The sequence below is a fragment of the Macaca fascicularis genome, chromosome 14, assembly GCF_037993035.2.
Source record: "Macaca fascicularis isolate 582-1 chromosome 14, T2T-MFA8v1.1".
Classification (NCBI taxonomy): Eukaryota; Metazoa; Chordata; class Mammalia; order Primates; family Cercopithecidae; genus Macaca; species Macaca fascicularis.
Window position 1 is genome coordinate 100,521,331 of NC_088388.1, and position 23,176 is coordinate 100,544,506.

The 23,176-nt window shown below is 37.1% G+C and overlaps 1 protein-coding gene across 1 annotated transcript in view; it reads right to left on the reverse strand.

Annotated features, from left to right (window-relative positions):
* The window catches only part of TRPC6 (transient receptor potential cation channel subfamily C member 6), a 130,622-nt gene that overhangs the window by 43,044 nt on the left and 64,402 nt on the right, over positions 1–23,176 (reverse strand). The window contains exon 2 of the mRNA XM_005579435.5: positions 10,596–11,370. Within this exon, the coding sequence (XP_005579492.1) occupies positions 10,596–11,370 (775 nt within the window). The remainder of the gene's footprint in view (positions 1–10,595; positions 11,371–23,176) is intronic.

Here is a 23,176-nt window from a genome sequence, read left to right on the forward strand (position 1 = left end):
TTTAGAGAAAAGAAAGTTTAATGAAACACTGTTGTAGTTTTGTAGTTTGCTGCTGATGACCTAATACTCTATTGGGAAGACTTAAATTGTGCAGGTCACATTCAGATTACCATAAACTCATGTCATGCTTCTATATGGCATCATTTTACATCTTCATTCATGCCTTTCTAACATTTCCTCCCTCTATTTTCTTACACTAAGACCACCTATAACTAAATGCTAATCAAGAAAGCCTATTAGCAGGGGTGTTCAATCTTTTGGCTTCCCTGGGCTACATTGGAAGAAGAATTGTCTTGGGCCACACATAAAACACACTAACACTAATGATAGCTGATGAACTTAAAACATTTTCACAAAGAAATCTCACAATGTTTTTAGAAAATTTACAAATTTGTGTTGAGCTGCATTCAAAACCATCCTGGGCCTCATGTTCAACCCACATGTCCCTGGGGTGTGGGTTGGACAAGCTTGAGCTAGAGCTTATTGTATTGCAGGTGGATGGTATTATCTCATTTAATCTTTACAATTGCTCAGGTTGAATTGTGTGTCCAAAATCATGCAGCTAGTAAGCACCAAAATCAAGCTTTAACCCTAAATCTTCTTGGCCCCAAGCCTTTTGCCTTTGGGATAATGCCACTTTCTCTCTCTTATTTGCAGAGTGCTTTTCTACTTTGATTTTTGAAACAACTGAGGGGGCAAGCAGAGCAAATACTGTTACCATTTTGCACATGAAAAAACTAAGGTTCTTACACAGCTTCAATGACAGACTTTTCTCTTAAACCCAGCACTGCAGATTTAAAGTTAATTGTCTCCTCTTCCTGAAACCAGTGTGTTGTAGGATGAACAGATTTCTTTGGAAAGATCCAGAGAAATATATGTGATTCTGGATGTCAGTCAATAAGGCCATATTTAGGGGGTGTCTGCATGGAGAACAGCTTAATACTAGGTATGTGTAAGGTACCTGCTTGGGCTCCTTTCTGTAAATCATGCCAAAAGTGAGTATCAGTGCAGTTTAGTAACTGCTAAACAGGCTACAATTCGCTAAAATGCAGGTCCAAAAAGATTCCAGAAAAGCAAATTGATAAAGCAAATTGTGTCTTACTTGAGAATGTCTAGCTGAAAATGGCTCAAACTACTTATAAACAGACATCTAGGCAGATAGTATATAGAGTGTTACAAGGAAAGGGCTTTGCCCATTTTATAAAATAGTCTGTTAGGGCCCTGGGGACAAACTCTTAGACACGGAGGTACATATTTGTCCGTGTCCACTATACTATAGTAGTTACGACTTGGTAGCTTAGAGCTGGATACATGTAATCAAATCCCAACTCTTTTACTTATGAGCTATGTAACCTTTAATAAGTCAGAAGCAGTCTATCAGGTAGGGGTTCTTATTACTCTCATTTTACAGATAAGAACAGTGAGGTTTAGTGAGATTAAATAAGTATTAAAGAGATTATGCATGCCAAGGACTTAGCATGGTTGTGAGCATTTAGCAAGCATTCGATAAAGGGTAACTACTTTATTTTACATCATCAAAGAGAAGATCTGAAAACAGGCCATCACTTGACATTCAAAACATACCATGGAGCTAAGACAAAATTTAATGCACCTGGCTTCTCTGGAATGTAGAGTTCAAGTATAGTGAATTCTTAGTCCTTTTAAAAGCAACAAAGTAATTGTCAAAATCAGTGCTCTCTAGAATTCTAAGAAAGCTCAGATATATTTAGATATTGGAAAAGAACGTATGATATTACAAATGTAGGTAACAATTTTTAAAGCAGAAACCACATGGACTGAAAAAGTAAAGTGCAAGAGTTTTGTGGTATTTAATACCTTAATCTATAAATTTCTGTCCAATTCATCACTAATTCCTAAGACATTTTCTTAAGCAAAAATACCTATTGAAAAAGAGAGAGAAAGAAAGAATAAGACTATGATTTCAGAAATATGTACTTTTTCTACTTGGGAAATCATTTACAAATATTTTCCTATTTTAAGTTATTGACATTACTATTAATTCATATTTTCAGTAACTGACATGTAAGCTCCTCAAATACAACGTTGGTGGTAGTTCATTAGCTAGAATGCAGCACTATGATGTTGGTTCCGTGAGAGGAAAAGTGAAGTTGGTGGGTTAACTTAATTCTGGGTCATGTCTTTGGATCACACACCTACACCGTACGTTCATTAATCAGATATGGGTGCTTGCCTATTAACCTTTGAAAAGTTGAAAAGAGATAACTCATAGTGGGCTAATGAAACACAGTTTAGAAACTACAAAAAAATACCCCTGTTAAAATGATCATTTCGAAAGTTTCTCTTAGCTGGATTTTAAATAATAAATGTTATGATGTGTGATTTTAATCTCTGGCTCTTCTTTCTATATAAAGAATGAAGTTTACTTCATAGAAATTAACAGGGTAGAGAAAAATGTATGCCTTGATTCTCAGTAATCTACTATGTGGGCTTTGGAGATGGCAGACCTGGGTTTGAAACTTACTAGCTATGTGACTTTAGATAAATGATTTAATCTCTTAAAGCTTCTAACCCTCATGTTTAAAAAGGGAATAATATTAGTACCCATGAATTAGGGTTGCTGTGAAGATTTTACAAGACAATGAATGCCAACTTCCTGGCACAGGGTAGTGCAGATCAATGGTAATTATAATTATTACTGTCTTCATTATTTCACAAACTGTATCTAGCTCTTTGCAGTCCCCATCACAAAGCTATGCTATCAAATATCAAGTCATGTTGGAATTCCTGGATATCATCTGCAAATGTTGGAAATAAAACAATTATTCATGTATTTTCACAACAAATAGTTTATGCACAGCACTGTGATAGATACCACTCTCTTACTAAGATGGGAGTTTGTAAAATGAGATTATATATGTGAAGAGTAAGCATACTAGTCCCTTCCTCTTTCTCAGTCAGCAACAGAGGCACTGACACTCAAGAACTACCTGAGACTGGGTGATTTATAAAAAAGAGAGGTTTAATTGGCTCATGGTTCTATGGGCTATACAGGCTTCTGCTTCTGGAGAGGCCTCAGGAAACTTACAATCATGGCAGAAGGCAAAGGGGAAGCAAGCAGCTTCTCCACGTGGCAGCAGGAGAGAGACAGAGTGAAGGGGGAAGTGCCACACACTTCACACACATCAAATTTCATGAGAACTCACTCACTAGCATGAGAATAGCAAGAGGAAAATCCATCCCCATGACGCAGTCATCTCCCACCAGGCCCATCCTCCAATTAGACATGAGATTTGGGCAGGGACACAAATCCAAACCATATCAGTAAGATGAATGTATAATACTATGATATATACAGTGTTGCATTGGCCAGCCATGCTTCTTGGGACCAAGTGTAACTCTGGGGCTGGCTTGCTCCTCAGGATAAATGTCACCAGATGGCACACTGATCATGGAGCTCTGTGGTGATGATTAACAAGCATTTATAAAGCATCTACTATGTGGGATTCTGAGGATATAAAAGTTAATCAGGCACTATTCTATAGAAAAGGTAAAAAGAAATGGAATACAATTTCAAAACAAGAATTGAAGAAAAACATTTTCCTAGATATGTCAGGTTTTTTCTATTGATTGTTGCCATCAGCAGTGGCTGCTTAGTTAATATAGTGTTTGGTTATATACACTTAGCATAATGTCTGATTAGCTTTCACTCTTGCCTTTGCATAAGAATTTTCAGGTCCCATTGAAGCTACGAAGCTTGGAGAGCAGCGATGAAGGTAAAGAGTTTCAGGGGCTGGGGTTGCTCTTCAAGCAAACTGTTGCACTTAACTCCCTCCCTAACTGTTGACTTGTCACAGACCTACAGTCCTATGAGAATGAGATTTTCTCTGCCCATCTGTTTCAAACTACAATAGGACATTCAAAGACAATAACACACATACACACACACACACACCCATATCACTTTATTGCATTTATTGGTTTATGTTTCTGCCTCTCTTGAATAGACTCAATATCCTTCAAGACAAGGATTATATCTTACTCACCTTTGAATCCTCCCAACCTAGCATGGTGTGAAGTACATAGTAGGTAATCAACACATTTTGCTAACTGATGTAACGAAAGGAACATAGCTGAGTAGAAAGCATACCTGGATTTGAATTTCTGCCCTGCCACTTAAATAACTATATGACCTTGAAAAGGTTATTTCATTTGCTGGCCTTCTCCTAATTTCACGTCATTATGGACAACTTAAATTTTGCTATAGCAGAGTGTAAATAACAGAATAATTCATAAAGCTCAGCTAAGGTACACTTTCTTCTTCCTCTTTGGTCAGGATCCAAGCTCTCTTCTTCTGGAGCTGTGATTCTGCCTCACAGACTATTTTGCATGTGACACACTTTGTCAGCCTGTTAAGGTCTGATAACAGTCACATCATCTTTGTCCCAACAAAATGGCTGCTTTTGAAAGCAGCCATTTTCTTGGAGGATAGTTATCTTTGAAACAATGCCAGGCATTTTTTGAATATTATACACATAGCAACAGTTTAAAAACAGATACGGCGGGAGCTTCTCTACTCTTCCTCTTTCTCAGAGTCAGCAGCAGAGGCATCTGGAGGGCCATGTGCACATCCGTGCGCAGACCTCTAGGAAGATGTAAAGGAGCTGGAAGACCTCCAGAAAAGCTCTCTATCCAGAATGACAGAGAAGAGGACGATTCCTGCTGTATAAAAGAGGGGATTTTTTTCCCCTTTTTAATTTTTATTTTAAGTTCTGGGATACAGGTGCAGAACATACAGGTTTGTTACATAGGTATATATGTGCCATGGTGGTTTGCTGCACCTACCCACCTGTCATCTAGGTTTTAAGCCCCGCATGCATTAGGTATTTGTCCTAATGCTCTCCCTCCCATTGTCCCCTACCCTCTGACAAGCCCCAAAAGAGAGGATTTTTAAGGGGAACAAAAGGAAACCTTGTGTGTCACTACAAAGACACAAACCTAAAAGGTAAATAGGTTCAAAAAAAGAGGGAATTAGAGACGTAAGTCATAGACACATACTGAGAACTAAAAAGAAATTAAGATTGCTGGGGAATGTATTTGTGGACAAGACCATCCCTGGTATTGATCTCCTTGTCTTTAAGTCTGTTATCCCTTATTTGAATGAAAACTCAAGTCAAGGAGAGAAACCAAGAGCTTTTGCTGTCCTTCTTTGGTATCAAAACCAGTCAAAGTTTTGGGTTTTCTGTTTTTTACTGAGTTTGTGTGTGTTGCCAAAATTGTCTTAACCCAATTTTAAGCTTAAGATGGCTGAGGTCTCATGCTACCAAAACCTAAAACTATTTATAAAGATTCAGTATAAAAATTGAATTTGAATGGGTAAAAATATTTATTATATTTCCCCAGTTTCTTTTAAAACCTGCAACTCCCCAACATCTCTTGGTTTTCTTCTTGTTCCTGTGGCTTCACCTAATTGTTAGATTTCTCTGCTGAGGTCTGGTGTCACCTCTGCTTGGAACCAGCTATACATGTGGTGATATGAGTAACAAAAAATTTAGGCTTAGAAGGTTCAAGGCACAGGATAAAACTGCCTCGGAAACCCAGTAACATCTCCCATGGTCTCTTTTGTTAATGGACTATGGGTTATTGTAGTAGGAGACAGTTTGGAAGATGCTTAGAAAAGCAAGCTATATATTGGAGCTTATAAAATCTTTATGAAAAGTCTCATTCTCTGACTGTCATAAAATAGATGAATCGTCTTCACACAGAGGTACATGAATACTTTCCAAGGAGCTGTAGAATATGGACAAATTTTAGGGAATCAATTTGCAGATCTTCAGCTTTCCTAAAATGGATTTCCTTGAAAATGCATCTTTGGCTCACCCACCCACCCATGTAGCAAACAAAAGAGAGTCCCCCTTTAAACAACAGACAGTCCCCCTTGTATAGTATCCAGGTACTATAAACCCTGAAGGGCTTCCTGTATTTCCCTGAATAAATACACACTTCTGCTGAAGATGACGCTTAGTGATAGAAATGCAGCACCGTGGCTCATGTTAGGATGTTCTGATTTCAGATGGCGAGTGCAGGGTGGAGACAGAAACAAAGGCCATTTTTAATGACTTTTCCCCTTCATTTGCCAACAATTGTCAAAGAATGAACACTTCTTGAGTGAGAGTCCAGAAAGAGTTAGGCAAAGACAGCATCAGTAGGGAATACCGAATACCAAACAATGCTTTGTCAAGTATTGAAATGTAAATTATTCCTTATATTATTCTTAATATCTTTCAGATGTATCATTAGCTAGAAAAGAAAAGTGTCTCAAACAGGTAAAGCAGAAAAGCTTAGTAAGAGTGATTATTTTAAATGTGACTTGGAATGGTTTACAGAATTCAAAATTTTTACAGGAAAATGGTCAAAACCCATGGATGAAACTTACATGTGATTTCTTTGTGATTTAGAATTTTAATCCAGTAAGATAGTTATCAAATCATATCTAGAAATATTTATTCCTACTACTATTTATCCTTTTAATTTTTATTCTATAAAATCTTTAATAATTTATATATCCTATTAACAAAGACTAAAATAACATACTGGTTGCCATACCAACTAATTTTTAGCTACATATACATAGATATATATAAATTGTGTATATATACATATTTTATATTGTATGTATATACACACACACATTTTTCTTTCCTTAAATATATAGCAAAAGCGTGAACATGATTAATACCACTAAAAAATACATCCAATAAGAATTGTGTCACATAGTTAAAATTTATTTTTCAAAAAAATTTTTTTTTTGAGACACAGTCTCATTCTGTCACCCAGACTGGAGTGCAGTGGCATGATATCAGTTCACTGCAACCTCCGCCTCCCAGGTTCAAGTGATTATCCTGCCTCAGCCTCCTGCGTAGCTGGGATTACAGGTGCACACCACCATGCCCAGCTAATTTTTTTGTATTTTTAGTAGAGACAGGTTTTACCATGTTGGTCAGGCTGGTCTCAAACTCCTGACCTCGTCATCCGCCCGCCTCAGCCTCCCAAAGTGCACGGATTACAGGCATGAGCCCCTGCGCTTGGCCCATATTAATTAATTTTAACAACTGGGTTTATTTTTGTAGTTTTTGATCTAATATGCTAATAATAGATATAGTGACAACTCTTTCCAGAGTATTTTCAATATCTAGAGCCTTTTAGCAAAAGGAAATGAAACAAATTCTACAATTTCATATATATGTGTGTTATATGTATTTTATTTATATATATTATATATGTTGATATCTATATAAAGCAATTTTAAGAGACTTTACAATAATAAAAAGCTATAATATGAGGAATCACAGTTGTGAAGGAAATTGGACTGAAAATATAACCTCAGGAGTAAAAGGAAAGATGCAGCTATTCTGAACATTACAGATGTTGTTCGCTTAGTTGATGGTGGGCATGAAATCATTATAACATTTAGAGTCCTTTGCATGTATCTGAAGGAGAATTGAAGAGTTCTATTCTTAAATGGCAATATGTATACCATGCAGAAATCATATCCCTTAAAAACATTTATACTTACAGAAGACAAAAAAATAGATATTAATTTTAAACTGTGCAAATGAACACATGAACAGAGTTTTTCAAACATCTTTCAGACAGAAAGGGAGAAAAATACATACATACATACATACATACATACATACCTACCTACCTACCTACCTACCTACCAACCATGAACAGGGAGGATCTCCTGTGGCCAATGCAATCTCTCAGGTCCCTGTGAGGCTGACCAGGCCTAAGCTATCCAGCCTCAGTGACATTTATTTCCTGAGACTCTAAGGGAGTTGACTATTTAAAAAGATTAAAAAGAAAAAAAAAAAAAAAAAAAGACCAAAAGGGTATGTGCTGGCATGTTTGTAGTATATCAGTGTTTATTTCTTGAGGGCCAAAATTAGGAATGATTTTTAAAGCGTCCTTCATTTTGATATTATTATTTTCTAACATGGCGATATATTATTTAAAGTAAGAAAAAAGAAGTCATTTGTAAGGGCAGAAGCAGCAGACTCAGCAGCAAACCTCACCTCAGAGACATCAACTTCTCTATTCCTGTAAGGTCCCACCCTGCTGTAAACTGAGGCTGGGATGCTGGGACAAGAGTGAGTGTCGCAGTAGCCATGGGTGGTGGCAGAATGTGATTTCTCTGTTAGTTTACACGTGAAGGCAAGGGAGGCTCAGCCCTGTATGCGGCAAGGCTGTCCAAACTAATCTCAGAGAAAAAGAGTATTTGTTTTAATGCGTGATACCTGGCAGGGAAGAAATCTTTTCTTGTTTGTTTTTGTAAAAAGGCCTTAAAAATCAAGCCAACAACTGCCCTTTCTCCTTGTGCAATAATTTTGAGTCAGGTTTCTAATTATAAAAATTGTCAAGTTCTAGGATATACTTTTTTTAAACTGCTACTCTTGTTTAACAGTAATCAAATTTTTGAAAGTGATTTTTAAAAGACATTAATAACATACTCCTAAATACATTCATGTTTTTGGTTAGATTTATCTTTTCTTTGCCTTGAAACCTTCACAGAGGCAGGGCATTAGAGAAAGGTATGCATGTTCAGAGGTTCTGGGTAACTGCTCAAGACAATGGAGCAAACAGAGAAGCATAAATGGGAAGAAAGTGGCTAATCCATACACTTCACACTGATGAGAGCAGAAAGAAGGATGTGATGAACAAACAGAAGAATGTCCAGATCTTTACGTCTTCATCATCATGTGGAGACCTCAACATTTTGCAATGCATTTAGGGACCATGAAGGGTTTACATCCTGGTTAAATGTGATTCTTCCCACCTTTAAGCCACTAGCCCCCCTCCTCACTTCATAAGGTCATGCCTAATATGATAGTTACTACACACAGATCTTTTCTATCACATTGGATTATAAACTAATTGAGGACAGGATTGCTGACTGAATTATCTTTGTATTTTGTACCGCCTCACCATCCTCATCCTCAACTATCCCCAGTAAAAAAGAGCAGGGACTCAAAAGATGTAGGCAAGTGAATTAATGAACAAATAGAGAATATAATAGCCTTCAGTGGTTTAGAGAAAGCATGTAAACAGGGATACAGTAAAGCAAACAGAAATGTTGAAATTAGGCAAATTTAGTAATATAGATTTTGAAAATAATTAATATTCATCAGAGTTCAAAATGCTTTAATTTGAATCAGGTGAATTTCTCTGTGTCCTAGGAGGCAAGCAAAAAGTAGGTAAGAATCTGAGACAGCGTTGAAAAGGACCATTTGCTTGTCTTGCCCTGTTAGCTGCCAGGTAGCTGCAGGAAAACACCTTCCTCTACCTTGAGAGCCAAGCACATACTGAGTGTTTCCGTAGCCATTTCCTCCTTCTATCCTTTCTGGATAGACTGGACCTGAGGATAGATGGACACATGACATCCGATACTGGGATGAAACATCGGTGACAGTGGCACCAAGAAGCTGCCCAGGAAAGCCTGGGCTGCAATACCTCAAGAACAGAGTATAGAAAAACAAGCCTTCTCACAGCATATAGAATAGAAAAAAATGAAACCAATATTCACTTTTGTAAAACATTGTACTTGATGAATCAAACCTGTTTCCAACCTGCATTATTTAGTAAAGGAGATAAGCACATCATAAATAACAATAATCCATGGTAAAAGGTGATGGGCACTAGAAGACAGATCAGAACTACCTCAAACAGGTAGAGGGAGTTTAGAGATACCCGTGGGGAAGATCTTGGCTAGGGATGCAAGCTTTCATCCTCTCCACATGTAGTACAGCCCATGTGGACAATGGCAGCATCTGACACCATTTATCTCTCCATATACCTCTTATTAAGAGATTGACTGGTCAAAGTTCTAATTTCCTACTATTTTATATCTCCAATCTTTTGCTTTTGCTGGTACCTTGGCCTAAAATATCTTTTCTGTCGTTCTCTGCCTTCCAAAATCCTACTTGTTCCACCACATACAGCTGAAATGCCATCTTCCACATAACTTCCCTGCAGCCTAATAGGAATTAAATATTGTTTTCTCTGAATTTCTACAGTATGTTGCTTTTACCTCTACCTGGTAGTTTTATTGTTTATTCATGTGTCTATTTGTCTCTCAAGTCAACTGTGACTTCCTTAAGCTTATTCTTCTTTCTGACCTCAACAGCATCTATCACTGTGCTCTGAACATAGAAATAGTGTTTTCTGGGAGGAAAATGCCTGGACTTTTCAGAGAGCACTATACCTGGATTCTGAACCCAGCTGTGTCATTTCCCATTTGTTGATCTTGGGCATTACCAAAACTTTCTATGCTTTCATTTACCCATCTAGACAGGAACTAATAATGTCTCCTCAAGGGGGAGGGATAAAGATTAGACATAATAAATGTAAAATGTCTGGCAGACAGTAGAGCATCACTAAATGGTAGCGATCACAACTTTTGCTACAATGATTATAATAAAAAGCTTGTTGAATAAACTTATAAAATTACCTAGTGTCCACAGTAACTAGCACAGTGCTGAGCACATGGTGGAAGCTGGTAAATACACCTTGACTGTGGCTTGTGGAGGGTGAAGTCTCTGTTGTTAATGACCTACCTTGAACTCTTTCTCAATATTGGCCAGCACTGCCAGTTCATTGCTGAGTTCTAAAGCCGTCATGACTGGATCTTCACTAGACAATGACAGGTAAGCGGGACTTGCCAGGCCTTTATAGGCATTAATCCTAGATCTGGAGTGGCTAAACGAGTCATGCTTCTGTTTCTGGTTGCAGTCATTGCACTTGCAGAAATAATCATGAGGCCGTTCAATCCTAGCACCCTTCCGCAGGAGGGTGTGCACAATTTCATATTCCTGGCAGTGGGCAGCCAGAATGATTGGAGTCACATCATGGGAGAACCGTGTCCCATCTTCATCATAGGCATAAAAATCATCTTGCTGGAGTTCAGACTGGCTAGGGCTGGTTGCTAACCTCTTGCCTTCAGCAAAAGCTGGATGACTGAGAATTGCTTCCACAATCCGAACATAACCTTTACTAATAGCTAGAAGCAAAGCATCCCCAACTCGAGAAAGGTTTTCTTTCTTGAGAAGAAGTTCTGTAATTTCCAGATGCTCATTGGCCACTGCCAACTGTAGGGCATTCTGGCCCATGTAATCCACACAGTTAACGTTGAGTGAGTGGCATTCTTCTAACATCTTCCGCACCACTGGGACGTTACCATATTCAGCTGCATCTAAAAAGCGTTCCTCCTCTATCGATAGGCTTGTTGAGCGATCACTAAACATGTATGCTGGTCCTCGATTAGCTAACCTTCTCCCTTTCTCACGGAGAACTGTCTGCCGCCGGTGAGCCAGTCTGTTGTCAGATCCCCGGCTGCAATAAAACAGAAAGATTGTAAACAAATCATATTAAGAGGATTTTAGTGTGCCAAATGACTTGCCATTTATCTAATACAATCCTCAAGTATATTAGATGTTGTCTCATCATCTCTAGACCTACTATATTATAAAATGAAGACGCATTTATTTGTTAATGGATTCCAAGAACTTCACGTCTAAGAAAGCCAAGCACTTTACAGATTTTAACATTCCAATTTGGGGTGGAGCCTAGCAATTGCTATAATTACTCTGTGCCATTCAAATAGAAACTAATGTACTATAGATGGTATAGACTTAGGAAAGATGGACTCTCTTATCCATAATCAGTCACAATGTGATAGAGAATATAAGACTACATTTTAAGAAGTAGAGACAATAACAAATCCAGCCAAGCTAACAAATATTTATTGAGTCCCTCTGATGCCAGGTCCAGGAACTATATTAGGTCCAAGAAAGATAATCGTAAAAAAAAAAAAAAAACAACAGATGGGTTTCCTGCCTCTACAAGTCTTATAGACTAAAGGGAAAGATGGGCAATCAGCATATTGATTTGTTATCAGTTGCTTAATTATAATGATAAGCCTATAGCGGGGCATCTATCCCAGATTCTGAGGGAAAATGACAAGCTGAAAATGGAAGTATGAGTAGAAGTCAGGTGAGAGTGTTTTTCGGGAGGGTGAGACAGGGGTTGAGTATAGGTAGAAAGTTTTCTCTAGCAGAGGTATCAGCTAGATGTTAGAGTATAGGTTTCATTAATAAGGGCAATAAATGCTTGAACTCTGTTGTCCTAAAAATCACTGCAAACTGGAGAAAATTGCGATCAAGGTGTCAGGTAGGAAAAAACACTTTTGTGGTGCAGGCAGTGGTCAGAGCAGTGGCCAGCCTTCAATGTAGTCCTTCAATCTGTTATAAGAAGGGAAAGTGAGCCGGGTGCTATGGCTCATGCCTATTATCCCAGGACTTTGCAGGGCCAAGGTGGGCAAATCACTTGAGCCCACGAGGTCAAGACCAGCTTGGACAACATGGCAAAACCCCATCTCTGCAAATAATAGAAAAATTAGCGGTGCATGGTGGCGCATGGCGGCACATGCCTGTAGTCCCAGCTACTCAGGAGGCTGAGGCAGAGTATCAGTTGAACCCAGGAGGTCAAGGCTATAGAGAGCCATGATTCTGTCTCTGCACTCGAGCCTGGATGATAGAGCAAAATCCTGTATCAAAGCGGGGGGAGGGGATGTGATTCTTCCTCTGATCAAAATGCTATAATGAAGATTTTTTTGTTATTAATTCATAACTTTGTGTCTTAAGGTCTTCTGAGCTTGAAGGGATCTCATTACAATTAGAGGTTCAACTCTTACTGGTATCACTAACTGAACCCAAAGAAGGCATGCTTTTGCAGAACTGGGACAGGGCCAGGTTATAGGGGAGGCTAAAGAGAAAGTAAAAGGTGTGATAAATGAGTATTGTTTCTTCTCTTTATGAATGTTCCAAGATTCATCCCTCTTTAAAAACTGTCACAAACTTCCCAGTATAAAGAGGACAATAAAAAGATCCAAGGACCTCATAAGCCATCTTTCCCTCCAATATGTTCAGGTCTGGAGAATCTTAGTTGCTTTCCCTACTGGCCTTTATCAATCTTGATTCCACGTCTCCAGACAATGCTGTCTGTGGCAGTGTAATGGCCAGGAATAGAAAGGAAGACAGTAAAGTTTCAGCAACTCACAAACAAATTTTACTTCTTGGAGGAGCTTGAAGAGTATGCTGCGATATTCACAAATATTTTTCATAGGTTTTCATTCAACAGTGATTCCTTTAGCTACCCAAGGCCCATTTAAAATCAACCAAACTGATGTTTTTTTAAAGAGATAATTTGTAAGTTTCACAAATGACATGAAGGACCAATATCAAATTATACAATATAATAATAATTTCCAAAATGGGTCAGTAGATAATATATATGCAACTTTTATTATAAAGGGATAGCATCTGTGACTATTTTGTCCTGTAGCTATTACTTTATTTTTAATTCCATTTTTAATTTTAGTAAAGTTATACATGTGCATATTTTAGTTTATTCTCTCCATGTCTTGATCTCCAGAGGTAATACATTTCAATTTAACTATTTTCGCTGGCTATTTTATAATTTTAAATGTTATAACCACATAGCTTTGGTTATATTGTTACTTCTTGATTTTTCAGGTTTGGCATTACCTATGGACTTCCCATTACACCATATCTTCACACTTCTCTCTCTTACACACACACACACACACACACACACACACACAGACCCCCTTCATGATGCCGTATCATTCCAGAATCATTATATCATGACTTTTTTTAGATAACTATTTACTGTTTAAAATATGACAATGCAAGTGCTAATCACAGCTAAGTGGTAAACTATAGTGTCTTTTCAGGTACAGCTTCCTTAAAACCTCAAACCTAGTAGATAAAAATTCTCTTCATTTTCTCAGTGCTCTATATACATATGACTAATTCAATCAAACTCTCTTCTCCATCAGTGTAAGTCTTATTTTAATACATTCGACATATTATGTGGATTTTTTTTTTCAATTTTGGAAAACCTGGACCAGTTGCTGTTTAGACTTTATGCATGTATGTTGTCTTTGAATCTTCCTACAGTATCACTCTCAGGATTCTCTTTACTTTGCTGCTGTGTATTGTAGTCCTTGTTTTCTGTATCCCAGATCTTCTTATGAGTTGACTTCTTTGTTCTAGTACAGCGAATCTTCTGACAGCTGCCTAATAAAGCATGCATAGGTGAATTTTTAAAGAAGGTGTACATCTAAAACTGACTTTGTCCTACCTCTAAACTTAACTGATAGTTTGGCTGGGTAGAGAATTCAAGTTGAGGATAATTTTGGAGGGCTTGCTCTAATAAATTATAGTTTTATGGCTACTACTGAGAAGCATGATGCAATTTTGATTCTGGATATTTTCTTTGTCTCTGGTGTTCTAAAATTACATGGTTGTTTATTGAAAGGAGTCTCTTCTTCTCCACAGTGCTGACCATTTAATCTGGAAAAAAAATGTGTCCTTTTCTGAGAAATATTCTTGCCCTATTTATCTGATCATTTTGTTTCCTGTTTCCAATGTACCATTTCTGGAACTCCTCCTTTTTGGATTGGACATCTTGGAATTGTCCTTTAATTTTCTTATCTTTTCTCTTTCCAATTATTTATGTTCAATATTATTTATTATATTCTGGGAAATTTCTTCAACTTTAGATTATATCTATGAAAATTATATTTTTGATTTTCAAAAAACCTTATTTTCAAATGTTACTTTTTATAAGACTTTTCTGCTTTTAAAGGCACAAAAATTTTCTCTTCTCTCTCTGGGGATGTTAATGATAAAGACTGCACAGATCACAATTCAGAGAACTTACTCCTGAGTTGCTTTTTTGTGTTTGTTTGGTTTGGTCTCTGTATTTCATAGAATTTTTCCTCATATAGCTAGTGATTCTTAGTAGCTATTCTTTGCTTCTTTTTAAAGAAATATTCCTTATAATGTCTTTTCTAAGAGAGTATAATTTCCCCTTATAAAAACTAGACTGAGCCTAATGTTGGTTTTGGCAAAAGGTGATTCCTGAGTAAGGGGTGAGTTTCTAGAAGAATCACATTATTTCTGAGTTAACAAGATGGATGAGGTAGAAGAGACAGGAGATCATCAAGGTTTGTTACATGAGGAACCATCCATCATCTTCCTGCTGAAATTCTTAACCCTCTTCCCTTCTCTCTGTCACTTTTCTGGCTTCTACTAACCTCTTTAGGTTTTCACTTCCTCTCTCTTATCTTCTGTATTTATTGCTTTGCATAGTTTCTATTGTAGACAAGAGGAAGTTCAAAAATTAGGGGGAGAGACAATATATTCCAAACATGAAGAATGCTTTGAAAAAGAAAAACTGTAAAATTAAGGGAGAAAAAAATAGGATCAGGGATCTATAAAAGTAAGATGAAAGAACTGGGACTGAGAACTTGCAAGATAAGTTCTCATGTAACTAAAAAAATGACACAAAACTGACACAAAATAGTAACATACTAAAACATCAAGAACAAGCCTCCATTTTGTTCATCCATTAAAATGGGAGAAACAATTATTCTGACCTATCTCAACAGACTATGCCTCCTGTGTAGCTGGGCTAAAGGCACATGCTACCTCACCCAGCTAATTTTTGTATTTTTTTGTAGAGACGGGGTCTCGCCATATTGCCCAGGCTAGTCTCAAACTCGTGGGCTCAAGTGATCCTCCCACCTCAGCCTCCAAACATACTGGGATTACAGGTGTTAGCCACCACACCTGCCCTTTGTCTGTCTTTTTAAAGAAAGAAAAATAATAATTAGCAACTTTACTTATATCTCAATTTTTAATCTGGTTTAAATAATAAAACTTTATTTTTTCATCCAATACTAAGTTTACATTGAGCTAAATAGAATATCTGAGTTATGACATCTTTTATTCTAAAATTTAAAAATAACAATCTATGATTTTCCTTCCCATTTATTTGAAAAATGACAAGTGCTATCTTGGCAAGCCACTAATCCTAATGATGTGTCCTATTTCCTTCTAAATTACTATCGCTTTTTACTTATAACTTCTTGAAGGAACAGCAAAGATATTTCAGTAGAATTTTCTTTTTCAGTTTTAAAGCATCTTCTTAGTTGTTGTGACCACACATATTAATCATATGCAATCATATAATTTTCAGATACATTTTTATAAAAAGTCCTGGATTATCATAATCTCTTTAGCACTCTGTCAACTATATATGAGTCTGTGACAGAATTACAACTCTGTCATTCTGTATCTGAAAAGCCAGAATGTATCTGATACATTTTTGTTTGTTTTTGCTGATTTTAGGAATATTACAACTGCAGGCACAATGAATTTTTATTGTTTTAGGCATATTACAAATGCAGGCACAATGGATTCAGCACCCCTTGCATGAGCAGTGAACACAGTAAAAGCTGCTCGAATGTTGTTGACAGAACAAAACGCATGCCTTGCTGCTCTCCTTAGCTTTCTTAACTGCAGCCTGCAGAAGCAATACAAGATTCTATTTGTATTTTTATGTCACAAGTGGTGTCGCTTAATCCCTGCCTCTCCTATGCAAAAGCAAAATGTGTAAAACAACTTTTTAAGTAATAGGTATTTGAAAGCAATTCAAGAAAGATACTAGATGTTACCAGATTATATTACAAACCTCTCTGCAAATGGTTTTTATAAAACTATGTTGTAGAATTTTACATTAATAGCGAATGAAACCCAGCAAAATCATCTATTAAAAAGAGGAACAACTCAGCCCATAGCTCCATAGCACTACTTCAACAAAAGACCTGTTCATTTCAGCTCAAGGGCGCACTTTTCAAATACAGCTCTTCTACTTATGAAAATATTTATTAAGAAATTTTCTTCACCCATTTAGCCACATTTAGCATGGTTAAAAGCTTAGTAACCTACATTTTCATGTCTGTATTTTTATAAGGTGTTTATCACAACATACAAATATTGGTTCTAAGAAAGAATATAACTAGCCACCACCCCTATGGCACTCAAATATAGATTAGGTCATGAAAACCGTGTTTTTACATACCTCATTTTCCTGATCCCTTTAGTGCTTGTTGCCCCACATAGTGAGAGATGGAATAATCCATCTCTATTGAAAATGCCAGCAATGTAAATTAGCTTCTGAGTAGAGTGGATTGCATGCTTGAGTCCAGAGCATGTGTAGTAATTTTCTCTACTTCCTGTTCAACTACGATACACTTTTATCACATGGAACTGCTTTTATACAAACTAAGCTCCATATTAAGTACTCAGCTTAACTTTGACTTTGTGCTTTAAAAATCCTTACAAATATTTTAAAGCACAATTCTATTACAGCAGAAGTTTTAAAATTGTAAACGGAATGTAACTATTCCAGGCAGTGTGGTCAGCCCCAAGAGTAATATAGATTCATCCTAGGAAAGTAAAAATAAAAGAAATTCCAAAATTTGCGTTTTATTACACGCGCAATTATCAATGGGAATAATTAGACTCAGATATTTAGAGATTAACATTATACACAACTAGCAAGTTTGCAAACCACTTTAGGGAGAGGAATGAAATAAGTCATTGGTTCTCATTTTACAACACTGACACTGTTTTTGCCCTGACTACTTAATCTCTGGGCACATACCCTAGGCCCTTCCTCTGAGGTTGAGGAAGCAATAAACAATTAAAGTGGTTTTCCTTAGTCCTATGAGAGCAATGATGACTTTGCCTTATTCACACTGAATTCACCCCTCTTTGAAGAGGGACACACTGTAAACTCTCAGAACATAACTGCGGAATACATTAATCCCTCCTGTCAAAGGAGTCAAGTTTAAAGCCTGTTTGTTCCCTATTAACCTGACTGCAAATGACTACAAAGTACAACCCTACACAGAAAAAAAGGAACAAAATACAAAGGTTGAGCCACAGTGTGTTCTGGTGTATATATAATATTTTATATTCATTTCAAATAAGTAGTGAGCTCAACAGGGGAGAAAGGAAGTTGAAAGCCATGTTTTTAATGGCATCCTTGTGACTTGTTCATGATCCAGAAGCAGAGATTTTCTTGACTTTAAAGGCAGAACTAGGGCCAGTCACGGTGGCTCACGCCTGTAATCCCAGCACTCTGGGAGGCCTAGGTGGGTGGATCACCTGAGGTCAGGAGTTTGAGATCGGCCTGGCCAACATGGTGAAACCCTGTCTCTACTAAAAAATACAAAAATTAGCCAGGCATGGTGGTGGGCGCCTGTAATCCCAGCTACTTGGGAGGCTGAGGTGAGAGAATCGCTTGAATCCAGGAGGCAGAGGTTGCAGTGAGCTGAGATCACACCACTGCACACTCCAGCCTGGGTGATAGAGCAAGACTCAGTCTCAAAGAACAAAACAAAACAAAACAAAAAAAACAAAAATAAAGCCAGAACTAATATTTTCTTACCCTGTTCTCTCTCCCTCTTGTTTACACTCTACATAGAGTGTGAGCATCCATCTTCACAATGCACTACCAAATCCCTTGAACTTCCAAATAGTCTTCTAGATAGCAATTCTTCGTTTTGATTCAATTAGTTTCAATTTTCCCCATGAACACTTCTCATTTCTTCAAATACGAACTTTCTGTTTGATCAGTCACACTACATCACACCCTGCCTTAGTATTCTATGAATGAAATGATAAGAGCCTGAGCTGCTTGTCACTTTCAGTCAGGAGCCAGCTAAAGTATGACTGAAAAATGTCAGGTGCATGTAACAAATTTTTGGTTTGTCTGTATCATCAATTGACATCTTTTTTGTATAAATTAGAACTCAAACTGTGTGACAGAATGAAATTGTGAGTAAATAATGGAAGTTATAGGAACTTGCCTTTTTATAAAACAACGTCTGAAATGTCATTGTTCCCTTTTAGCTTCTCCTTGGTGGTTTAATTTATTTCATGTGTCATGTCTTCCTACTTTGAAATGCTCTTTGGAAGAGTTCTGGGGACCAGACATTTATGGTGAGAATAATTAAGGACAAGTTGAGGGAAACTGAGAACTGAGTCCTTAGGGATCTGAACTTGAGAAAACTTTGGGGAACCTTGCAAAACATTTGGAAGAACAAAGCTTTAAGAACAAAATAGAGTACTCTTGGGAATATTAAAAAGTTTCTGTGTAATACTAGCAAACTATATCCAAATTATCTCATCAAAGAAGAGGTTTAAATTCTTTGCTTCTATTATCAATGACTGCCATAATCATGTGTATTACACAAGCATTTTCCAATTCCACAAATATCCTGTGCATAAGATAGATTCCGGGGAGGAAAAAACATACTTCAATTGTAAGACAATCTAAAAAAGTTAATGAAGGAACTCTAGGAGTATGTGTTCTGAAGTTAGGGAAATCCAACATGGCACCATGCAGTGCTCACATCTAGGACAATGTAGGCTTAAGTCTGAAGGGGCATAAGGAGGGAACAGTTACCAGAACAGGATAACTATAAGACAAGGGACACTTGACAGTGGCCCCTGACCTTCTATAAAGGCTGACAGCCCACCATCAAGGAGAGAGCCAAGGGAACTGATACTCTGACCTCACTCTCCTGCCCTCTGATATCTCACAAGTGCCTCTGATGGGCTGAACTCAGCCCAGTGCTGGGGGACAAAGAAGCCCATTGATGCAGTTCACACAGGTCTGCATTGGTGACATTGCCACAGTCAGAGAACAGTATGCAAAGCATGAAGAGTAGGCCAAGAGGACCAAGTCAACAACACCCAGCATGTGCTCTATATATGATAATTTGACTTTGCCATAATTAACTCCTTGCTCCGGTGATGACTGCACTGAAATCTCGGAAATCATCACTAAAGAACTTATCTATGTAAAACACAACCTGTTCCCCAAAAAACCTATTGAAATAATTTTTAAAAAGATTTTAAACTACTAGAGAGAGAGAGAGAGAGGAAAAGAAATTACTGATGAAAACATATGCACCAAAAAAATGGTAAGTGTATTTTTGATGATGAGTAATTATGGCATCATCAGTTCACACCCTTCTGAGCTTATTTTCCCCTTCTTTAAGCTGTCAGGAAAGACACCCACATTCAAGTTCATGCAGTCCATTATCTTAAAAAATTAATCTGTAACTAAGATTCATCCATAGAAATTCTAAGTTGATGTTCATATGAGGCTTAGGATGAACAACTCTGATGTGGAGGGTGAGAACAAGGATAATCTGATGTCATAGAAACATTCAAAATGTGAAGAGCACACGCTGAAGCTGCTGATTACCAGAGATAATGGTGCTGAAGAAAGATTTTAAATAATAGGTCTGGAACATGCTCTAAATCTCCACAATGGGGGACAGCTCCAAATGCTCACAGGACAGGTTTCAGTCTGTATGAGACTGCTATGTGTAATAGAGTACATGGACAGAGAAATTGGCAGGACCATGCAGCACATAGCTTTCATTTATTGAAACCAAAATTGTGAAATGCTTTTCTTTGCTGATGTGGTATGATTTCAGACATCTTTATCAACCCTCATACCCACCACCACTGGGATCGTGACAGTTCATTCATTCATTCATTTGTCAATTCAAATATTTACTGAACCTCAGCTTCAACATGTTCTAGGTACTGTGTTAGGCACATGGGGGTACAGCCAGAAAAAAATAGGGTATGGCAGAAAAAAAGAGAATAAGCAAAAGATTACAGGGTGATGAATGTTACCAAAAAGGAAGTAGTGTGGCATATAAATGATTAGCAAACAGTTTTCAACCCAATCGGAAGGTCAGGGAAAGCCTTCTGAGGACATGTCACTTAGCCTAAGGAATGAAGGAGAGTTAGTTGAGAGGAGGGAAGAGGAGACTCAGCCTGCAGGCAGAGAAAATCACAGTTGTATAAGTCAGCAGCCCAGAAAAAACCCTGAAAAATGTTTATTATGGCTGGAACACATGAGAGTTCCCATCCCCAACATGATTTCTGGTTCCGGGCTCAGTTTAACTAAACGTCTAGCACTCAGGTTTAGAAGCGAAACATCCATTGATATTCACAGTTTAGCACTTAGCACTTCCACCATAGGGCAGAAAGGCAAACATTTAGGTAATTCCTTAACAGCTCAGGATTCCGATTTAGGAGATTCAAGCTTCAAAACTCGGAGACTGGATTGCCACCCCACAAGGTTTTGTTCTGAGGGGTTTGGAGCTTTTATAATTCAAGATCTCAAGTTGAGAATAATTGTGGACAAATTGAGGGAAACCGAGAACTGAGTCCTTGGGGACCTAAACTTGAGAAAACTTTGGGGAACCTTGCAAAATATTTGGAAGAACAAAGCTTTAAAGAAAGATAAACTGAGTTGGGAATCCTTACTCTGTCAGGTACTACCTGTGTCATCCCTCTCAGCCTCGGATTCCTTAACTGTAAAACTGGAAAGAGAACAGCATCAAGGATGGCAGTTACCTGTTAGCGTTACTATGAAATTGGTGATTTGTGGAATTCTGCTTAAGGTAATTCAATGCCTCATCTGTCATGGACCTCAAATCCTTCTTAATCATAATTATTCAAGACTTTCCAGTTTGAAGATGCTCTGCTTATAAATGAGATAGAAACTAAGAAATCATTAAATGGCTTCTCTTCCTTTAATGCCAGCTGTTAAATCTGCACCATGTGTCCAAAGAACACAGTTTGATCCCCCTTTTTTGTTTTTGTATTTTCCCTTGCTGTGATGTCAACATGGCCAAAAGGGCATTATGTTTTTAATCTTCAGAATACTCTGTGTTTTGTTTTGCTACCACTGTTCTTAAAGTGTGTTCTATTCTTATACCAAATTAATTTAATATATGTGTACTTACAAGTTTATATATTTTTATTGATAAAGCTAGAGAAACGAGTAAATATATAGTAAACTTATAATTTACTTGACACAATTAGTATGCTCAAAAATCAAACTCCATCGAATTGCTGTATTTCATTTTTACTTAGGGTGGATAAGTACATTTCACTTTATGACAAGTAAAAATTAGTTTAAAATACTGTGAAAAAATACAATTATGACTACTGAGAAATCACTTGGTAAATACAGGATACACTTCCTTGCAAAATTTAACTCTGACAGTAGAGGTAGTTTGTGTAGTAGTATGTTGTTATGCATTTGATTATTGATCGATAAGCGAAATTCTATCTAATTTTTAAAAACGTTTTTGATAGGGAGTAAAATAGTTTGAGAAACTCCTAAAACTGTGACAAACTAGGGTGCTCTCCACTCATTTTTCTTTTCATATTCTTTTTTCTATCTTATACCTTCATCTCTGACTTTCCCTTCTAACTTGTATTCTTTAAACCTGAACTTATCTTTGAATTCCAGTGCCAAGCACAGAGCCATGCACAAAATGTTTTATGCATCTACAAATGAATAAAAAAGCAATAGAAAAAAGAATATGAAAAGAAAAATGAGTGGAGAGCACCCTAGTTTGTCACAGTTTTAGGAGTTTCTCAAACTATTTTACTCCCTATCAAAAACGTTTTTAAAAATTAGATAGAATTTCGCTTATCGATCAATAATCAAATGCATAACAACATACTACTACACAAACTACCTCTACTGTCAGAGTTAAATTTTGCAAGGAAGTGTATCCTGTATTTACCAAGTGATTTCTCAGTAGTCATAATTGTATTTTTTCACAGTATTTTAAACTAATTTTTACTTGTCATAAAGTGAAATGTACTTATCCACCCTAAGTAAAAATGAAATACAGCAATTCGATGGAGTTTGATTTTTGAGCATACTAATTGTGTCAAGTAAATTATAAGTTTACTATATATTTACTCGTTTCTCTAGCTTTATCAATAAAAATATATAAACTTGTAAGTACACATATATTAAATTAATTTGACTAAGGCTAGGAGGATGGAACCTGATATTTATTAAAAGTTTTTACTATGACCAATTAACTTTATAGGTGTTATTTTATTTAATTTTCACAGCATTTGGTGAGGCTGGCTTTGTTATTTCGCTACATGAAGAAATGTCTGGAGATCACTCCTGAACAGGCATGGCAATATAAGGAAAAACGTTTGGGGGCTTTCTTTGTTTTCTGAATTTCTTTCATAATGCAGCTGAAGAAAAAAAAAAAAGCAGAGTTTCAATATCCCCTCCCCCAAAACTGTGAACATTTGTGGATTTCAACAATACCTAGAATTGGTTATAAACTGGTTGATATATAGAAACTTCCCTCTTAAGTTCATGCTGGCAATGAGTGGTAAGGCAAGACTGTAAA